This window comes from Pseudorasbora parva, chromosome 15, assembly GCF_024679245.1.
Source record: "Pseudorasbora parva isolate DD20220531a chromosome 15, ASM2467924v1, whole genome shotgun sequence".
NCBI classification, from domain to species: Eukaryota; Metazoa; Chordata; class Actinopteri; order Cypriniformes; family Gobionidae; genus Pseudorasbora; species Pseudorasbora parva.
Genome location: NC_090186.1, coordinates 40,336,696 through 40,358,453, shown reverse-complemented (window position 1 = coordinate 40,358,453; position 21,758 = coordinate 40,336,696). Strand labels below are relative to the sequence as shown.

Sequence of the window (21,758 nt, the reverse complement as noted above, 5' to 3'; positions counted from 1 at the left end):
AATTTAAAATGCAAACACGGAATTAGTATTTTGGATCCGTCCTTTGTGAATTAAAAATGTTTCAGGGTGGGTTGCACAACTAAGGAATTCCTTTGATATTACATTTACTTTAAAAATTAAATCCTTGATACTTTTAATTCAACAGTACCCTGAGATTATCTTTGATCATGCTGCATCCAAGTGATTTACTTCAGCTTTAACCCTTTATTTGTGCAACTCACCATATTCTGAGTTTAGTACAAATCAAGTTTAAATCACAGCACCTGTGGCATATTGTTGACTAAAAATGAGTAATTTATTTCTACTTCTCGCCTTCTTTTGTTCTAAAATCTGGGTTGCCGTAATGTACTTTCAATGGAAGTGAATAGGGCCAATCTACAGTATTAACGTAAAATACATTGACAGGGTTATTTTTATTACTTACCTTATTGCATATGCATTTGTCAATTTACTGGCATTTGTGTCATTATTTACCTCCCAAAATTAGGTTGGATAAAGGATTCGCCTCCTTTCTAAGAGAATGCTTTCCTCTGATTGGTCAGACAGGCTAGCCTGTTGTGATTGGACTCGGAAATGAAAAGGCCATTACCATCTATGAATTTTAGCTCTGGACTCTTCTTCAGCACTTGATACAGTAATACAAACAGTAATAATGGTGTTCCTTTTAACATATAAATTAGAGCCTGGTTCCTCATTCTTTGGAAGTGCATGCAAAGTGAATTTGCTTTTACAGCGCAGAAAACAGCGTCTTCTTGGCATGTCAATAACACCAACCAAACTCTTCTAGGGCTCACCTAACTCCAGTGTTAAAGGGCGGGTCAAAGTAGACAGTAGCCACGTTTACATGCACACTTTTTTGTCATTCCGATTAAAATAATTCCAATTGAAAGATTTAGTGGACTGTTTACATGAGACCGCATGAGACGTTATACACTGATCTGGGGTTTAGCCTACATGTGCCGACTTTCAATCTCCAGCAGCTGAAATGTGTTCACGGATGCCATAGCAACTCTCCTCTCAAAGGCCACCAGGACTTATACAAGCTATTTATTTGTTGTAAAGTGTAATCATCTCAGAATAAAATAAATTCTTCTGTCAGGCTCTGTTGAAGTAAAAAGTACCTGGGACAAACGCTTTCAAGATGAGAGGATGTAGCCAGGCTATGTCTGTGTCATTATGCCAACATTATCTTCATAACTTCTTACGAAATAAAAAGTTTACCCCTCAGAAAAATTAACTTTCCTCTCAGCATTATAGCCTGTGTGTGAGCGCGGCGCGCGGGCAGTGGGGAAGGCGCGCACTATCACGTCACATAAGGAAGCACACTGAAAAGGTCAGGTCAGGTCGTTTACATAGTTAAATTTTTCGTTTGAACGGTTAATGAAAAGGTTTTTCCCACCCCTCTCAAACCGATTACAATTTCATTCGAATTTGGACATTTTTATTCCGTTCATATGGAGCATTTTCATTCGGATTGGGCTATTAAACCGATTACAGTGCTCCATGTAAACGCACCTAATGTTTGTGGGCAGCTATTGAAAACCATATGCTGACATTATGTCAATTTGTTAAGGTGCAATTAAAAAAAAAAAGGAGTCAAAATGATGTTTTTTCTAATCAACATTATGACACAAATGCTGTCGATCTATGAGATCATATTGGGGATCTCACATGAGTGAGCAGTGGTACAGAGAATCATGTCTCACCTTAAGAGGAAGTGAATAAATAATGCGACTCCTAGGAAAAACATGGAGAGGCCGCAGCCGATGTACGAGATGTAGGTGAGAGTGACGAGGTCATTTTGGGAAATGGGTACACCTGGAGGGGCCTGTATTAAAACACTGTTCAGTTACACAGGTCTGTCTGGACATTTGCAATCTTGGGAAATCAGTAACCACAAAAGGTAACACACATACATCTAAAGGGCTAGAGAACTTTCAGTCAAACCAAATATAATTTAGACACCAAATATAATTATTTTACAAATGGGTGCAGGATACTATAGTTAATTTATGTAATAAAGTAAAAAAGGACATATTATACCCCAAACATACATTGACTACCAGTAAAACTGATTAAAAAAAACTTCAGTGCTGCTTCAGTGTTTTTTCTTTAATTGTTAATGCAACCTTTGACACCACAGACTGAACAAAATGAAGCATTGCTTGGTCATTGGTTGACCTAAGTTGGTAATTGTGTACTTAAATTTAACAGCTGACAGCTGATTGGTTGATTGTAATTCATTACATCCCTTTCAATTAAAGTTATCTGACATTATCAAGATTTGTTCTATTTGTTCTGACATTTAACTTTGAGTTATATATATATATATATATATATATATATATATATATATATATATATATATATATATATATATATATATATATATATATATATATATATTATTACCGTTTTCTAAACAATAGTGAAAAATAATGTGAGAAAATGTTGAAGGTGTCTGTATAAATTTTGGTTTGACTGTATATTTGTATACTGTACACCAGAAGGAAACGGAGAACCTACCATAAGCACAGCGAAGAAAGTCAAATGACTGCAATTACATGTTATGTTATCTCCTTTACCATCAGTAATACACCCTTCAGTTGTCCAGTTTGGCTTTTTTCCTGATGAAATGGAGAAACTTGTTAACTTTGGTTGAGAGAATGAATGAATGTGAATTGACATCATGGCTGATTTATGATTAGAAATCGACATTCATGCTCCACAGCATGGCCTAAAGGATTCAGACTCTTAAAGGAACTGTATATAAGAAATGTATTTCAATGACTCATGAAATGGCCCTGATATGTCACTAGATATTAAGAAATTATGTTAATTTCAAATACTTATATCACTGACAAACATTAGTCTGGGCAGGATATTGTCATTTTAAAGTTGTTGCAGCCCTCAACTGATGTTGATGTTTGTCAGTCCACAATCCGTTCTATGCATGCGTAGTAGACTCTTTAGAAAACACACATGCACAAATGATGGGTGCGTTTCAATCAGCTTGCTAGTTTTGGAGTCAGGGTGACTACTGAACTAGGGAGCTGATTGAGACACACCCGATAATTCTGTTTTGCGAGAATTTACGGCACTGCACAATCTGTTCCACACATATCTGTACCAGGAGACTTTAAGAAACAAGAAAGAGAAAATAAAGAGAGAGAGAGAGAGAGAGAGAGAGAGAGAGAGAGAGAGAGAGAGAGAGAGAGAGAGAGAGAGAGAGAGTGTGTGTGTGTTTGTGTATTTGTGAGAAATAGTGTGTGTGTGCCCTTGATTATATTACACTGTGGGGAAAAGTCCCCATAAGGGTAGTAAAACCTGAGATCACCTACATTGTGGGAACCAGCCAGCGGTCCCCACTTTTCAAAAGGCTTATAATTTATACAGGATGAGTTTTTTTGAGAAAGTAAAAATGCAGAATGTGTCCTGTGATATAGGTTTAGGGGCAAGGGCTGTGAAGGGGGATATAAAATACGGTTTGTAAGGTATAAAAACCATTAAGTCTATGGAGAGTCCCCACAATGAGAGTGAACCGTGTGAGAGAGAAAGAGAGAGAGAGAGTGTGTGTGAGAGAGAGTGTGTGTGTGTAAGAAGGGGAGAGAGTGTGTGTGTGAGGGAGAGAGAGAGGGAGGAAAGGAGAGTGTGTATGTGAGAGAGAGAATTTTTAAATAAAACTTCTGTGCACACATGCTTCTTTCAAGTCATTTCCATTGTCAGTTTGAAATACTCTATAACGTTTCCTCAAACTTGTTTGTAGTTAACGCAAGTTGTGCCGCCTTGACGTCAAGTGTTTTATTGGTAGGGACTGATAGTGTAGGAAAACCGTGACGTTTTCTACTACGTAATTACGCGCATACGTGAAACGCGTGAAAGGATCGTGCAATTGGACGTATCGTGTACCCACAATGTTGACATGTTGTGTTTTGGCCTGAAGCTCCACCCTCCACCCTCCACCTATCACAAAGTCAGTAGTGAGTCGGCATCTGGGTTGCCAGCTCTGCTCTAGTTACCACAGCTGCAGCTACAAACGTTCCTGCTGGATCCTGCAGCATATCTGGCAACCTCGAGGCAGAGGGAGAGGGAGGGGGAGACACCGCTCTACAGTCATTTGAAAGTGATTGCAGTACCAGTTTTGGCCACAATCTTACATACACTTCCTTTAACTAGTTCTCTATATTTCTACACTAAAAAATGTTAAGCCCTTTTGTAAGTTTTTCAAAATCACCATCAATCAAACTGAATAATCCTTACATATTATTCATATTATGAATTGAGAATTTTAAATAGTAAAAAAAAACTAGAGCCAAACAAAACATTTTGTATAAATATAAATGGAACCATTTCCATTTCATTTCTTTTTCTCACATTTATGAATAAGAATCACAAAAACTAAAATAGTCCCTTATTCCAGTAAGATTTATACAAAATGATTTATTAAGCTTTAGTTTTTTAACTCAATTAAAAGTCTTAATATATATAAATATCCATAAAGTATATCAGGAATAACAGGACCCACTTTATATAAGATGGACTTAACTGTACTAACATTTTAATTAATCAATGATTAATTCATCAATTCCCTTACATACGTTTTGACATTTACATTTTAAAAACACCTGCATGTAATTACATCTGTAATTAATTTCTGTAGGTACATTTATAATTGCAGTTGGCACTTCCCTTACACCTAACCCTGGAGTCACACTCCACACCTGTCCTTAACTTTACCCATATCCCATCTCAATATCAGCAAAAGTGTTTTGCAATACAATATGAACACAAGAAGTGCATTGTATGCATTTTTTTTTTGAAAAGTACATAGTAGTTAAGGCCACCTAATATAAAGTGGGACCAAATAAGATATTATCTTGATATACTGTATGGATATTTATCATATCCATATTCCTTTAATTCAAACTCAGGCTTTATAAATATATTAAAAACAAAAACGCATCACAGACCTTGCCCATCCCATGAGCTACAAACAGGAGTTCCCACCATGCGCTGCAGAGAAATAAATACAAATTTTAGAAAATAAGACTCCGACTTGTTTAGAATATTAGACATACCTTTTTTTAAAGCATATGTTACCTGTTTATTGCTGAAGGCCAAACTGATGTTGTTAGTCAGATTTGAAATGCTTGTCCCCATCTCGATTGCATAAACATCCCCCAAAACCGTACTGTTGTTTTCATCCTTTAAAAAAATTATGATTGCTCTCTGTGAAACTGAATCAGGCTTCTATATAGAAACATGATGTGATTTACATCACAATTAAGATTAAATAAGATTAATGTCAGTAGGAAAAATGTTCTGAACACTGTCAGTGAAACATGCATTTCAATGTTCAGGATAATCCGGATTTGTATGCCTACAAAATGTCCCACTTTATTTTTATTTTAAGCCACAAATTTGACAGGTATTATTTATATTATATTTACATTTCAAGAATGTCCAGTTTCACTAAAATCACTAATTTAAAAGTAGCCAAAAATGCCTTCTGTTATGATGCACCATGATTTTAAAATAATTTAAACCCATTGTAAAACTAGATTTCCAGGTTTGGCATGATATAATCACTAAACATTTTGCAATATAAACATAACTCTTCCAGAGTGTGATAAACTCACATACTGTCAGTATGAAAAAAAAAATGCAAGCCAGCCTTTGCAGTTAAGCAAACGCTTTGCTTGTACCTTTGCGTGTGGCATGAAACAGGCCTATGTTTACACTTCCCTGCATACAGGAATTCAAAAATCAAGTGTTTTTTTTATACCTTTGACATGTTGGGAAATCTGAACACACCCAGAAAAGCTGTTCCTTTAGTGTTGTTGAATGCTTGCTGAATGGCTTCCTTTGGAATAGTGAAAGCATTGGGGAAATTTTTCAGTTCTGAAAAATCCTCTAAGACCTGTAAACATAAAGCGATGTCAGTGCTGAGGGACATTTTAAGAGAGGAACATTTTTGTTATCACATTAGGCAAAGTTAAAAAGATGTGTATATGTTTGTCATTGTTACACTCACTCGGATGCCAGTTTCTAATAGGATAAAAGCGGACTCCTTGATATCAGACTGACTTTGAATTTTCTTTAAAACCCCTGTAACGCTACCCATGGATACAGATGCTACGGTTAAATTCTCCATTAAAGACAGCAGACTGGAGAGATTTTTCATGACCTCACTGAAAAAGATACAATAGATTAGAAGATAGATTGTTTTTTTGTTATGATAATATCTTTGATAAGAGGAAACTAAAAAGAAAATTGTACAATTTGCAATCTTTGAGACAGCAGTTACTACATAGAGGTTTAACAATGTGATAAATCCCCTGTGCCCCGGTCTCATAATTGCTTATGAAATAAAATAAAATATAGATAAAAAAAATAAAAATTGTGTACATCCCTTAATATTAAGTACAGCAGGTTATGATTGATGTGGATGAATATGGTATTTAATTTTATAATTTAAAAGATAACCTGATGCCTATAATCAATATTATCTCTAAAAAAGCTGACTAGACTTAAAGGGATAGTTCATCCAAAAATGAAAATTAGCTCATGATTTACTCACCCTCTAGCCATCCTAGGTTTATATGACATTCTTCTTTCACACAAATACAATCAGAGTTATATTAAAAGATTGTCTTGGCTCTTTCAAGCTTTATAAGGACAGTGACAGATCTGTTGAATTTAAAGCTCAATAAAGCTCATCTCTCCATTATAAAAGTAATCCATACAGCTCCAGGCAAGAAAGATATCCATATTTAACATGTATTAAAGTAAAATATCTAGCTTCTACCCCAAACTCAATGGACCCTATTCCTGCCATTATGAAGATTGGAAGAGCCAGGACATGTTTTAATATAACTGAATGTATATGTCTGAAAGAAGAAAGTCATATAGATCTAGGATGGCTTGAGGGTGAGTAAATCATGGGCTAATTTAGACTTTAGGGTGAACTATCCCTTTAAATCACGTACGTTTGAAAAAAAAAAAGAAGTACTTACGCAGCTGCCACAGCATTTGTCTCTGTGTTTTTAGTATTATTAAATTTATTTGACAAGTCTTGGGGCATTTTGACCTCTTTTGGAATTTGTAAAGGACTTCCACACTTAAAACAATCTGCAGTTTTATTTGAGATCCCAATAGTGTTCACCTTGCTCTCATCACCTGCATTATCATCTGTGTAAAAGCACAAAAATGAAAAGTAAACAAATGAAAATGGAATGATAAAGAACAACACACAGCCCTGTGGTTAAGTGACACTTTTAGTCTGATCAAAAAGTGATTAAAGCATAAAGATCTGATTTAGAAAAAGTTCTTACCCCTACAGCTGGAATCATATTTTGCAATACCACATTTCTCATTGGGACTCAGGCAGGTCATATTACAAGCTTACATACACAACACACAAAAGAACAATATTACAAAGTGTGTACAACATGCAAATAATAAAGCCTGAAGAAACAAATCTGTCACTGACTTTTTCAACAGGATCTGATGTCACTCTAATACATTTTAAATACTGATATAATATTTAGACTTTGTTTGGATAATACTTACTAACGTTTCCATCAAAACAATCTTTATTTTGGCAACCTTCAATAAAGAGAACAAAAATATGTTCTTATCAGTAGACATTAAACTGCAAAAGACCAACAACACTCTTAAAGTGAATGAATGTAATTTCAGTAAATCTGAAGAAAACTTTTGAGCAAAACTACAGGGATTACAAACTGAACAGTTTTTAAAGATACAGGAAAAAAATCAGTATGTGGCATTTAGGCCTCATTTACAATTTGATGCGCTTGCATGTGGACGGAATTAAATACAGGTGTAAATGGGTTTCAAAGCGTTTGAGCTTACACACATTCAACCACAATTGTGGACGATGTGACTACAGGAGTTACATTTGTACTGTAAACCCACACAATTTAAACACCAAGAGTTGGCAGTAATGTGTTTTGCTTGAGGACTTTATAAACGGATCAAACAAACTTTTGATAACCTTTTTGGGTAAAAACTCAGTAAATGAGTCAAGATAAAGGGATCTTGGGATCAGTAAATGACTCAGTAAATGACTCAGTAAATGAGTCAAGACGCAAAAGCCGAAGTAACACGTCCAACTGAAAAAAGAATAGAATGACGGCTGACAGAGTTTACCAAGGATTGGGATGATTGAGTTGGCGATACCAAGTAATGGAAATATGACTACTAACATTTTATTAAAACCTGCAAAAACTTTTCTGTCTAGTGCTGTGCATGCAGAATGTACTTTAAGTTGTTAAGTGAAATCTATACGTTTTTAAGACATGTAAGACATGTAACATATCCTATAGTTTATGCATGTCTACAATGTGTGCTGTTTGTGCAAAACTTTTAAGAGTCTTATCCAAGATGTAGGTTATATATAATATTGGTCAATCATATCCAACAGGATATGCGAATGAAACTGTGACCACACAAACACCATTAACTTAAGTGAATGAAAGGCAATAAACAGCACCATGCACTAATGCAATTCACTTTCTTTGATAGTTTCAATATGCATTGACACAGATTACTTTATTTGAAAGTTGTTTGAAAAGAAATGCATGGTGACATTGTTGCATGATGACGTCAGGAACCTATGAGTAATCTTTTTGAAGCGGTTCGTTGAGCCAAACTGTCCAAAAAGAACTGGTTTGCGGAAACGAATTGGACTTTCCAATGCATCACTATAGTTTGAATGCAGCTTCATAGGGCTCTACACAATCCCAGTCGAGGAATGAGGTCTTATCTAGCGAAAAAATTAAAATAATTTTAACCATAAATGCTCATCTTGCACTCATTATGTAATCACGATAGAAAAAGGTCACATGTAATGTAGGCGGAAGTACTGGCCCAGTGCCGAAAAGTGAATTTTCTCTTCCAACTTCAAAATAAAATCATCCGACATCGATTTACCTTAAAAAAAAAAGCCATTTGACTTAGTTTTTGCTCATTAGTCTTTGCTCATCACTGGGGCGGTACTTCTGCCTACGTCACGCGTGACCTTTTCATCGTGATGTAATGTGTGGCACATTGCAGAGCAGTGCAAGATGAGCATTTGTGGTTAGAATGATTTTCATTTTTTCGCTAGATAAGACCTCATTCCTCGACTGGGATCGTGTAGAGCCCTTTGAAGCTGCATTGGAACTAGTGATGCATTGGAAAGTCCAATTAATTACTGCAAACCAGTTTCGGGACAGTTCGGCTCAATCAACCTATTTTTATGTATGCCACTGTTGGTGAGTTGGTCATGGGTCACGGGTGTCTTTTCTTTATTTTGTATTTGTTCACGATTTGTTTTTAAACCTGCACTAGAGTTCTGCAACTTGCCTCCAGTAGACTATCATTACACTTGGAGGACACGGGGGCAGGTAAATTATATATTTTTTTAAAATTCTGAAGTAAACGAATAATTAAAAAAAATGATTAACACAATAATTAACATTCAGTCATATTCTTTACTCAGTGAACAGGTTATCATGTTAAAAAAAATGTTTTTATTATCACATCTCTAAAAGCATACCAAATAAATAAAAGAACAATTAAATATTTCTTTTTCACCTGCAATCCAGTTTATCCAAGTGTCATTTCTGCAGGTCCCTTCTATTAAACAGAAAAATTTGGGTATAATTGCTCTGCTTATGTTGAGTTTGTATATTGAGTTTCTAGATATATTCACACCACAGCCTGCAAAACAACAGGATAGAAAACAAGGTTAGTGAAAAATACCAAATCATATGAATTTCTAAAGAAAATCCACATAAATAGTGGTGCTAAGCAGTTCATACAAAAGCCCAAAGCAGGAAAAGTCCCAATTTCTTTTAGACCCACCACTGCTGTATGTTGTAGATATTGTTTTTCCTGTACAGTTTGTACTAAATGAGAAAACCGAGATGTTCCTTGGGTTTTTTTCTGAAAGAAACACACACACACACACGCACGCACGCACGCACGCACGCACGCACGCACGCACGCACGCACGCACACACACACACACACACACACATTTACTTTTTGACCTTGTAACTTATCAAAGTATCATAACTCAATCTCAGGTGAAAAAAAGTGTACATCCTATATATATCGGTTTTAGCTGCGTCTGAAATGGCTTCCTTAGGTACTTCTTTTAAATAAATATTTTACAACCAATACAAAGTATGTTCTATAAATGATATAGTATACAGCAGGGGTGGTTAACTCCGGTCCTGAGTCCTGCAGAGTTCATCTCCAAGCCTGATAAAACTCACCTGCCTGTAGCCTTCTTGTAACCTTGATTAGCTTGTTCTGGTGTGTTTGATTAGGGTTGAAGCAAAACTCTGCAGGATTTAGGACCGGAGTTTGCCACCCCAGGTATATGTATAGTATGAGCAACCTTTGACTTCCCATTCACTTTTAAAGCAAAAGGTTATTTATTTCTGCACTTCATAAAATAGAACCTTTCAGGGGTTCCAATTATGGGATAATTTTAAGGATTTAGTTTATTGAATTAATTTGGTTATTGAATTATAAACATACTTTATTATTGGAAAAATATGACATAACTCATTAAACATGAAAGTATTATGCAATTATTTAAGACATGTTTCCAACAGAAAATTTTGACATGAATCCTAGGAGTTCAATAGAGAAATCCATTGAGTCTTTATTCTAAGCATATTTTTATTTTATTTTTAATAATTCATTACACTCTGATCCACAGTAGTGGCCAAAACTGATGTCTGGAGGGGATATTTGTCTTGAATGACCCTAGTCTCTTTGATTAAAGTTTGATTAAACCATGTAGCAACTCATAATAACTGCATCTAATGTAAAAAAACTACACATAACGTCATAAGTATTATATTATTATTATAATAAAATGTTCATAATGTAGTAATTATTTCAAAATGTAATAAAATCTTCAGCCTATAATGTAACAATTTTGACATCAGGACATTACATTATAAACTCACCAAAACATGTTATTTTCATTACATTACATTAAAACATACAAAATATTAGTATTCCCTTACGGTACATTTAAAAAAATTGAAATCCAGTCTTAATATACCTGCGAAATGCAACATTTATATGTTTATAAATCATAAATCATCTGTATTCCTTTACAGTACATTTTAATAATACCAATGCTTTGTTTCATAATAATAATAATAATATGAATAATATGAATATGAAATTTATAATCTGTTGCATTTCGCAGGTAGTTTAAGACTTGAAAAGGTCATTACGTTAATGACGCAGCTTCACGTACTGTAATTTATTTTTTGTTAAAGTATTTTAACATTTTAAGGAATTTAAATGAATCACATGCGTTAATGTGTTAACAGTGGCAGTCCTATTATTAATGCAATTGTCTATTTAATGAAAAAAATAATAAACAACAATAATGTGGTCACCAAATGTAACACATATTAGTAATATTTAGCCACTATATTCAGTATTTTAATTAACATCTCTTTGTCTGATTTGAATCACCTGTTTTCATGTATCCCATGAAACCATCTGCTCCGAGTATGTAGATGACATTGTTTAAATCCTTAAGTATACTGTTGGTACAATTAGGTTTATTACAGTTAGGCGTACAGGGTCCAGTCCCATCTTCTGCAGATATGCAGAAGGCGGCAGATAAAGTGAGCAGGAGAACACAGTTGCCCCACTTCATCCCTGACAGGATCTCCAGGTTCCTCAAAAACATCTGAAGAGCTACTGGAAGAAAAGTGTAAAACATGAAATACACAGTGCTTTGCTTTTAAACTCCAATGCAAATGAAAACAACCTGGCAATAACAATTTGGAAAATCACTCAAAGTAATACTTTTTTTTTTTTAAATGAATGAATGAAGCTTTTGCACTGTAGAGCACAACATTTTCCTGTCATTTTTAAGTAATTGGAGCTAAACGAATTATAGCTTACCATACACACATATTTAAAAGGATAACCCAACAAATTTGATTAGCCCATGATTTACTCACCCTCAAGCCATAGGTGTATATGACATTTGTTTTCAGACGCATACAGTCGGAGTTATATAAAAAAAAATGTCCTGGCTCTTCCAAAGCTTTATAATGGCAGTCAACTGTTGCTTCGTTTTTGAAGTCCATAAAAGTGCATCTATCATCACACAGTGGATACTTCACACTTCAAGTAAATATAGCTTTCAACTGATTACCTTCTGTATTCAATTCATGGAAAAAGTTTAGTGCCTATCACATTTCAAAATGCTTTATGCTACGTAGGTCTGATGCAATCGCGGTGTCGTCAGACGTAGCGTAAGCATTTTGAACTGAGAGGCGCGGGCGCTACACTTTTTCTGTAAGTTGAATAAGGAAGACGATTAGTTAATTTCTGGGTGAACTAACCCTTTAAATATATACATCTGTGTGTGTATTCAAATATACATAAAAATTTTACACTGTACACACACGTTGTGTAAACAAAAATCTTTTATTAATCGATTTGACAGCACTAATTATAATAAAAGTTAGCATTAGTTATTTATTTTTATTGATACTTTATTAATTTTTTTTTTTTTTTTAAATAAGTTATTTTGCTAAATAAGCTTTCCATTGAGGTATATATTATTAGGATAGGACAATATTTGGCAGAGATACAACGATTTGAAAATCTGGAATCTGAAGGTGCAAAACATTTTAAATATTGAGAAAATCACCTTTAAAGTTGTCCAAATGAAGCCCAGCAATGCATATAATAACAATTATATATATATTTATATTTATATATATTTTTATGGTAGGAAATTTACAGAATATCTTCATGGAACATGATCTTTACTTAATGATCCTAAAAGTCCTAATAATTTTTGGCATAAAAGAAAAATGTAAAATTTTGACCCATTGGCTAATGCCACAAACATATCCGTGAGACTTATGACTGTTTTTTTGTGCTCCAGGGTCACAAATATCATCACTCTAGGACAGCCGCTTGGCCAAAAAAATTTTTTTTTAATTTTTTTTATTAAATTACATTTTTTAATACCATGAAAAAGAAGAAATTACCAAAATCACATTCTCAAATCAAAATCAATGTCAAAAGTCATTTAAAATAGACAAATTAACCTGAGGTAGGCTATTTTTAAATTAAGAAGATGCTTTTATCCTAATTGATTTTAAAATGTTATGCCACAATACAACATTTTAATAGTGATACATACAATGTATTCATTTTTCGCAGTTATTTTCCTCTAGGCTGCTAAGATAGCTGAAACAAACTTCTTACCTGGTGAAGAGATGTTTAGTCTTTCCAAAGACTGTTTCATTTCATCAGATATAGATGGAACTTAATTTTGCATGTAGCATTTCCTCCCTCCCGCTGTGGTTTTGTGTTTTTGTTAACCATATCTCTCCATGCAAACCAGCTAACGGAGAACAGTGGGATGAGCAGACATCCTTACTCTCTGTTAGAGGATTATAGTAAGAGTTTCGGCAGGCTTTCCAGGGTTAATGTAGTAAAGTTGACCGCAAGCATAAACTCTATAAAGAAGTAAAAAAAGGCGATACAGTAAAATATAAATACAAAAAAGACACAAGTCATGGATTTTAAATGCTGTACTCTTATATGAATGATTTATTAAAATAACAGTGGTTTGATTTCTTGGTATATTATGTGTGTTTCGTGAAAAAGATGATTTCGTTTTTTCTTGTACTTGACTTGGTCTGCTGGTTTCAAGTAACATTGTTTATTTATTTATTTATTTATAAAAAATATATTTGGTTTGCCGTTTGCTTCTTTTATTTTTCATTTTATGAAACTGTATTGATATGATTTACTTTTTAAATCAAGGAACTATTTCATAGTTTGTAACATTTTCCATTACTTACAGTGACTAACTGTGGCATTTTCTCTCATGTTGAGTTAAAAGTATCACTGACATCATTGATGATTTACCGTCACTGCCATAGTTACCACAGAAGATCAGTATAGCTGATGGCCACAAATAACAGAGATACAATCTCAGTCTTACAAACACAAACATGCCACTGATGCTCAACAGGGAATTGGTAAATAGAAGCCATTGTTCATGTCAAGCTCACAGTGCGATAAACAGTAAATCATCTGTTTAACAAATGAGGTGTGTTTGCCACAGAGGACGTCAGCCCAACAAATGCAAACCTGTGAGTTTACGAGACATTTCAAAAGGCTTTCTGTTGAACTGAAACATATATGGTACAGATATGTCATTTGCAGGTATATTGATAGCATTATAATTTGACACTGGAGCAGGGCATTATGACATTTAGACCTTTATTTAAACAAATACAGGTTTGTGCACAGGTTTGGGCACACATCTGAGGCTGCATGATAATTTGATAGAAAAGATAAAGTGATATGCCGTTCAGTTTCTAGAGAAATCTTGATAAAGTGATGTTTTTCAGAAAAAAATTATTTAGTGTAGCAGAATTTAAGAATTGTATGAAATAATATGCAAATGTATGGCCATCCTTTCAATTGTGTTGATTTGAATTCCTGTAACGCTGATTTACAACACAAAATGTACACCGAACGTAATATACGATACCTAGGCTATAATCTGAATCTAACCATGTCATGCCAACAAATGGAAAAGTCAGCCGGCTGTTTATTATCATTTTAAATATGGGGCCTTTTACCCTAAATGCCATACTTTTATATGAAGACTTGAGATGCAAAAGCCTCTAAGTCCATCTGAAGTTTTTCTATAAAATAAGCATTTTGTCAGGCTCCTGTGTATAGGTTTCCACCCAAGTACCGCTACTTCTAAATGTGCTGAGGCTGGGATTTAGTGGGTTTGAAGTGAAAGTATTTTATGAACGTATACTATACGCAGAGAACATGAACTCAGTATCGTTTTCTCATTTTTGACCAAAGTGGCTTTTAGAGGCTTTTGCATTTGAACTCTTCATATTCTTCCATAATTGAAACTCTGTTGCTTTAATTACCTTGAACAAAACTAACATTAACAAGACCCTTGTTTCAATATATGTTCAACATTTTTTGCGATTCTTATTTGCAACTTAACATTTTTAAAAACATCAAATATTAGATCTAATGAGCAGAATCAACTTTGCGGTGCTGTCTGCGATCCCGTAAAAGATCAGACAATTTTCCACGTGCATCTTGAAAAGTGGATGTTGTGGAAGGTGCTATGGCATTTGTGCCATTTAGTGATTTAGAGGCAAATAAAATCAAAGGAGTCTTTAGCCCTGTTGTACCCTACATCAACATGAATTAGGAGATTGATACAAAAAGTTGGCAAAAACTGGGCTACTTGACACCCTATATTAAACCTAGTATCACAGTTAAAGTGGACCCAGAGCTTAAATTTGACAGTCAGATCAAGACTGTTGTCAAATCAAGCTTCTTTCATTTGAGGCTGCTGGCCAAAATAAAGCCAATTCTGACAAGACAACAGTTTGAAACTGTAATCCATGCATTTGTAACTACACGGCTGGATTACTGTAATTCATTATATGTGAGGGTTAGTGGGTCCTCCATCACCCGTCTCCAGATGGTACAAAATGCAGCAGCACGACTTTTAACGGGCACACGTAAACATGAGCACATTTCCCCTATTTTAGCTTCTTTACATTGGTTGCCTATTCAATTTAGGATCCATTTTAAAATTATGTTATTTGTTTTTAAATCACTAAATGGTCTTGCCCCGTCATACCTCTCTGAGCTTGTGCACTCTTATAAACCGGTCCGCTCACTCAGATCAGATGATCAGCTGCTTCTGACTGTGCCTAAATCTAAGCGTAAGCTCAGAGGGGATCGTGCGTTTGCTGTATTTGCCCCTAAACTATGGAATGATCTGCCTTTGTATGTTAAGCAGGCTTCTTCTCTGTCTGTTTTCAAAACCTGTCTTAAAACCCATGTTTTTTCTTTGGCTTTTGACACTTAGATGTCGATTTTATTTATTTGATTTAATTTGTTACTTTGAATGCTTTTATTGAGTGGCTATTAATTGTATATATGTTTTTCTGTACAGCACTTTGGTCAACTATGGTTGTTGTAAAGTGCTTAACAAATAAAGTTGGTATGGTATGGTATGGCTTAAGGTCTCTGTCTTCAGTCAGAAAATAGTTAGAAAATGTAGGGCCACAGGAACAGTCCTTGTGAAGGAAAGATGTGGTAGGCTAAGAAAAAATCTGAAAGACAAAGATGAAGAAGGGTTATAATGGTCACAGACAAACCACAGACCACCTCCAAAGAGCTCCAAGAACATGTTGCTGCCGGTGGTGTCACTGTACATCGTTTCACAGTCCAGGGTACTTTGCATGAGGAACAGCTCAATGAAAGGGTGATGCGGAAAGGTCTTTTTCCGCAAACAAGCAGTCATTTGAGGTATGCAAAGGCTCATCCAGACAAGCCAGAATTATTTTTGAATAATGTGCTGTGGACGGATGAAACTAAGATGCGCTTTGTATGGCGTAAAAACAACAGCTTTCCAGGAGAAGAATCTGCTCCCTGTAAAATTAGTTGGAGGGTCCATCATGCTGTGGGGCTGTGTGGCAAGCCCAGTTAATGGAAACCCTGTCGGTCGTATGCACCCAGCAGAATTTAAGAACAATTTTCAAGTTATGCCGGGGTTGGTTATTTTAGCAGGACAATGATCCAAAGCAAATCATCCAACCTGACTGAGCTGCAGATATTTAGCAAGGAAGAATGGTCCAAAATACCTGCAGCCATAATTCAGGGATTTATCAGTGGCTATAAGAAGTGACTACAGGCTGTTATTTCAGCAAAAGGAGGCTCTACTAAATATTAATTTGATAATTCCATTGGGGTGCCCACATTTTTGCACCTGTCTGTTTTGGTTATTATTATGACTCGCATTGTATTGTCTTTGTTGATTCAATACATGTTATTTCAGAACTGAAATGTTACTGTTTCCATCAGGATGAAAATGTTATAATCCAAACGAAGTTGCTGCTTTAAAAGCAGATTATAAACTAAAATTATGATCATTATCAGTGGTGCCCAAATCTTACTGTATTCCTTGAAGTACTTTAGTGTAATATTTGAGACAGCGATATCAGTTTAATCATGTTTATGATTAAAGCAGGGGTGTCCTACCCTGCTCCTGGAGGGCAACCGTCCAGCAGATTTTATTCCAACACACCTGTCATTTAGCCTGGATGCCCACAATTTTTTTAGGTTGGGCAGTTCGGTCTGGCCTCGCTCCATAGAGGAGTGATAATCCCCAAACAGAAACTGTTCAGACCAATGAAATCATCAGGGCGGGCTTTAGACGATGACGGACAGATAATCAACAGTTACGTAATCATCATGCCATCAAAGGGGCTTGGATTATATTTGTTCAAATCTTAAATGGAGAGCTTGTTTCTATAAGCATTCACCTTCATAATTTCTCTCAAAAATGATGATCATGTTGGGTAAGTGCTCTGTGTATCATTAAATTCTTTAATTTTTTAAAAGATCGTTTATTCCAGCGTGTGCAGACAGGGTTGCCAAGTTTTTATAACAAAACCCTCCAACTACTAGCCCTAAACAATAGCTTCTCGGGGGGTTCTCCGGAAAAAAAAAGGTGTTTGGGGGGTAAAATGTGTGTTATTTTGGCAAGGTTTCCTGCTAAATTTCGCACTCATGGGTCTATATATCACATAATAGTCGCTTCAACCCGCGGACATAGAAAACTCTTTGAGCTCTGTTGACGTCGCTTCGTTGCTCTGATTGGTTGTTGGTCTATCCAAGTGAGGTCTTTCCTGGTTCCGTTGAAACACGTCCCATAACCACAGCCACAGAAGAAGTATAAAAAGTATGCATGTGTATGCTTGTCATATCATATTTATATACTCAGAATGACAAATATACATTGAATGGTTTTGCATAGACTATGCATTGCCACAAGACTTATACTGTAACTGTACAATACTGTAAAATATAGACTGAATTACTCATTTTACATACTATTTGGGTAGGTTATGGACATTGAAATGCAGGCTTGTTCTTCCTCAATGCAAAAAAGACCTAGTTATTTGGGTAACAATTACACATAAGCAAATATAACAGTAAGGGAAAATTTACGGTGGGTAAACCACAAAGTAGTGTCTGGGGTCAAACCCAATATCTTCACTTAATGTTATATTTGTATGTAATGGTTACCCACATAACAATTTTTATTTATTTTATTTATTTATTTATTTTTGCAATGAGGAAGAACAAGCCTGCATTCCAATGTGCACAATATACATCCTAAATAGTATGTAAAATGAGTAATCCAGTCTTTTTAGCACAATCAAATGATAATTTTTTTATGGATGTTTTTTTTGTTTTGTTTAAATAAATTCAAGGACATGAAGTATATTTATTATTATTTTACTGTTTTTACATTGCATTTCTATGTTTATTTTTATGGCTTTTATTTTTAAATATTCTGAGGCCGTTTTTGTTCACATTCATTCATTAATATAGGTGAAAAGTCTGTCCATTTTTATTTCTGAAAATGTGTAACATTAGAGACCCTAAATAACTTAAACATAACTTGAAGATCAGTAAGAAGAAATATTATCTACTTGATACGATTTGATACTAATTTAGAAAAAATAAGATACTTATGTGTGTTGTCAAATGGTAGACATTTGAACTTGGAAATAAATGTCAAATATATTATATTAACTTTATATTAACAGTGTTAAACTAGATTTTCCATGTATATTTCCTTGTCCGCTGTAGAGTAATGCAGGGAGTCTTGTGATAGGTTGTTAAGCTAGCCTATCAAAATTTAGCAGTCTCATCTCTGATTGGCTGGAATTATGTCATATTGTAACGTTGAGTTGTGTTGAGCAAGCGAGCCGTCGAGCAGTCAGAGTGGGTGTCGGAGCGCAAGCAAACGAGACGTTGCACATGTGAAATATAACGTCGGCGCACATCCAAATAAGCTAATTTTAAATGCAAAATTGATTTTTGTTCACTCGAAATACTTTCTTATTTGTGAGACGAACATTTCCCCGCAAAACTATGCGAAATGCCCTTTTGTGCGCTCAAAATATGATCTTGCTGAATAGTAAGCCCATAGTTCGGAGGCCTGTACCATGAGGGTATACAGTTAAACAAACTCTGGGTTACAGGATTAGTTTTGAGTTGATAAAACCAAACGAATCAATTCCGGCTTTGTGGGTACAATGATGTAGCCTGGATGCCAGCCGAACTTAGCCCCACCCACAACATTTTTAGGTCCGGCGGTTCGGTCTGGACTCGATCCATTGAGGAGTAATTATGCCTGAACAGAAACTGTTCGGACCAATGAGATCATCAGGGCGGGCTTTAGACGATGAAGGTTCAAATCTTAAACGGAGAGCTTGTTATATGCATTCACCTTCACTATTTCTCTCAAAAATGATGATAATGTTGGGTAAGTACTCTGTGTATCATTAAATTCTTTTATTTTTTTACAACACCGGCAAAGATTGTTTATTCCAAGGGGGAATATTACAGGGTTGCCAAGTTTTTACAACAAAATCCGCCAACTACTAGCCCTAAACAATAGCTTCTCGCGGGGTTCTCCGGGAAAAAATGGTGTTTTGGGGGTAAAATGTGTTATTTTGGCAAGTTTTTCTGCTAAAATTCGCACTCATGGGTCTATATATCACATAATAGTCGCTTCAACCCGCGGACATAGAAAAAGCGGACTTTGTGCAGTTGAACTCTGTTGACATTTGACAATGCGCCGCTTCCTTGCTCTGATTGGTTGAAGGTCTGTCCAGTTGAGGTCTTTCCTGGTTCGGTTGAAACCAAGGGGGTAATCTAGCACTCGGAAAGCGTTCCACCCCTAGGGGCTGCCATTGCTAACCAAGCCATCACCTCCTGTTAGCATCCCATTGACTCCCATTCATTTTTGAGTCACTTTGACAGTGAATAACTTTACATCTGAGGCGTTTAAAGACTCCATTTGTCCATTGTTTATTTCTAAAGAAACACGACAATGCATAAAAGGCTCCGTTACCTTGTATCTTACACTATCGCCCCGCAGAAGCTGTTTTTGTAAAAATAGGCTAATGATTGCGTCATAACCAACGCGACTCTGTCGCACAGTTGAGAAATTACCGTATAGACCTGAGGAGACGCTCGCAGGCAATATTTAACTGTCTATGAAACAGTCGGGGGGACGTGGAGACAAAGTCTGATAAAGTCAAGGGGGAAGAATGGGGAGAAGCGCATAGTGAGCCAAAAGCAACGGGAGAAAATATTTAAACAACGTGATTCAGCTTTCACTTTCCACATCTACTAGAAGACCTACAGCTGTCAGACAGGAGGCTCACGTCACATCTACGTCGTCACGTTCAGTCTGAGCCTGCGCAGTTCGCTCAGCCATCAGGAAGTGAGTGCCCCTATACTGACATCACATTCTGCCATTGACGTCAATGGGATAGCTCAGTCCATTTCTTTTACTGTCTATGGTTGAAACACGCCTCATAATCACAGCCCAATGGAGCAGTTTCAGACTCATATTCTGACTAGAATTGAGTATGACCACGTCAGGCTAACAATGATGCTGATCGTCAGCTTTATATCCACCCAGGTTTAGATCCTGACTTCAGGAGTGAACAGCCAATCATGCTGTGGATCAGTGCAACTGAGATTCATTTCTCTCTTCTGCGGGATAATACATGATTGGAAAATATTAAGAATTTAAACAAATTTACACTGCAAGAAGAAAAGAGCTGTCTATGAAAGAGAACAGTTTTTCTTCTTTTCTATGTCAATGCAAGTAAAAGCTATGAAGCTAGTTTAGTTGAACATTTATGATCACATAGTAATTTTTATAGCTTTATGTATTGACTTTAAAGCTTATTTGTATGACCTTTATCTAGACTATTTATATTAATTTTAACCAAGTGCCAATGAATGATTGATTCATTAAAACGACACGTATAAGTGATTAGGGGTGTACATAAATTATATATAAATCATTTAAATTATTTTTTTACTATAAATAAGCATTGTTAAAAGCCAGACGCCTTAGTCTTTAAAAACCATTTGCTATGACCTTTAATGTGGAGTAGAAACAGGGGGAGGTGTGTCACTTTGCTCACAGCTGATTGGTCTAATTTCAGTTTGAGATCTCTTATCCAGAACATAAACTGCCCTGGAGCATTAGCCGTGGGCGTAAGTTACTATGGATATGAACACAGCTAAAAGCCAAGCCACATTAATGTTACCTAAAATGGAGGATTGGCAAAAACTAAACTAAAATTAGATTTTTGGGTGAACTTTCCTTTTTAATGCTGTGTGATCTGTATAAGTGTATAAGTGATCTGACTTAAACACTTTAAATAAACTTTTTTTCAGGTCACTGAAAAATCATAAAAATTTTGAGTATCACATTTGATGGATCCGGTTTTATGGTTTATATGTCATAGTGAGAATATAGAGTTGTAACATCCGTTATCTGCGGTACCCTTAGGCACCAGCAGATGGCTGCCTCATTCCCAGACTTCATTTCCTCTGCTCATTATTAGTGAACCTATTTCCCACTGTCTTGTTTTCTAAGTTTACACTGTCTATTTAAATGCAGTTTACTTTATGAAGTCTTGTTTTAATTTTTATTTATTTACATTCTCTGTTGTCATTTCAAGCAGTTCTTGAGTTTGTTTGATTTCTGCCTGAGTCTTGGATTGCCTGTTCCTGTCAGTCCTCCTTGGAGAGTGTATGTTGTGTATGTGGACTGATTAAATGTGCTTGACCCTCTGCCTGGTATG

At 35.6% G+C, this 21,758-nt stretch overlaps 1 protein-coding gene across 6 annotated transcripts in view; it reads right to left on the bottom strand.

The window, feature by feature from the left end:
- The window catches only part of adgrg11 (adhesion G protein-coupled receptor G11), a 34,805-nt gene that overhangs the window by 4,692 nt on the left and 8,355 nt on the right, over nucleotides 1–21,758 (bottom strand). For 4 of the 6 annotated variants that reach the window (XM_067418077.1, XM_067418080.1, XM_067418076.1 and 1 more), the window contains exons 3-15: nucleotides 13,276–13,529; nucleotides 11,515–11,745; nucleotides 9,871–9,951; nucleotides 9,601–9,726; nucleotides 7,573–7,608; nucleotides 7,335–7,403; nucleotides 7,017–7,191; nucleotides 6,035–6,191; nucleotides 5,786–5,920; nucleotides 5,101–5,205; nucleotides 4,971–5,013; nucleotides 2,527–2,627; nucleotides 1,707–1,828 (exon numbers count right to left, since the gene is read on the bottom strand). In XM_067418077.1, the coding sequence (XP_067274178.1) occupies nucleotides 1,707–1,828; nucleotides 2,527–2,627; nucleotides 4,971–5,013; nucleotides 5,101–5,205; nucleotides 5,786–5,920; nucleotides 6,035–6,191; nucleotides 7,017–7,191; nucleotides 7,335–7,403; nucleotides 7,573–7,608; nucleotides 9,601–9,726; nucleotides 9,871–9,951; nucleotides 11,515–11,745; nucleotides 13,276–13,315 (1,421 nt within the window). In that variant the 5' untranslated portion in view covers nucleotides 13,316–13,529. Of the gene's footprint in view, nucleotides 1–1,706; nucleotides 1,829–2,526; nucleotides 2,628–4,970; nucleotides 5,014–5,100; nucleotides 5,206–5,785; nucleotides 5,921–6,034; nucleotides 6,192–7,016; nucleotides 7,192–7,334; nucleotides 7,404–7,572; nucleotides 7,609–9,600; nucleotides 9,727–9,870; nucleotides 9,952–11,514; nucleotides 11,746–12,011; nucleotides 12,245–13,275; nucleotides 13,530–21,758 lie in introns of those variants that run through there. The other 2 variants (XM_067418081.1, XM_067418082.1) reach the window with 2 other exon arrangements.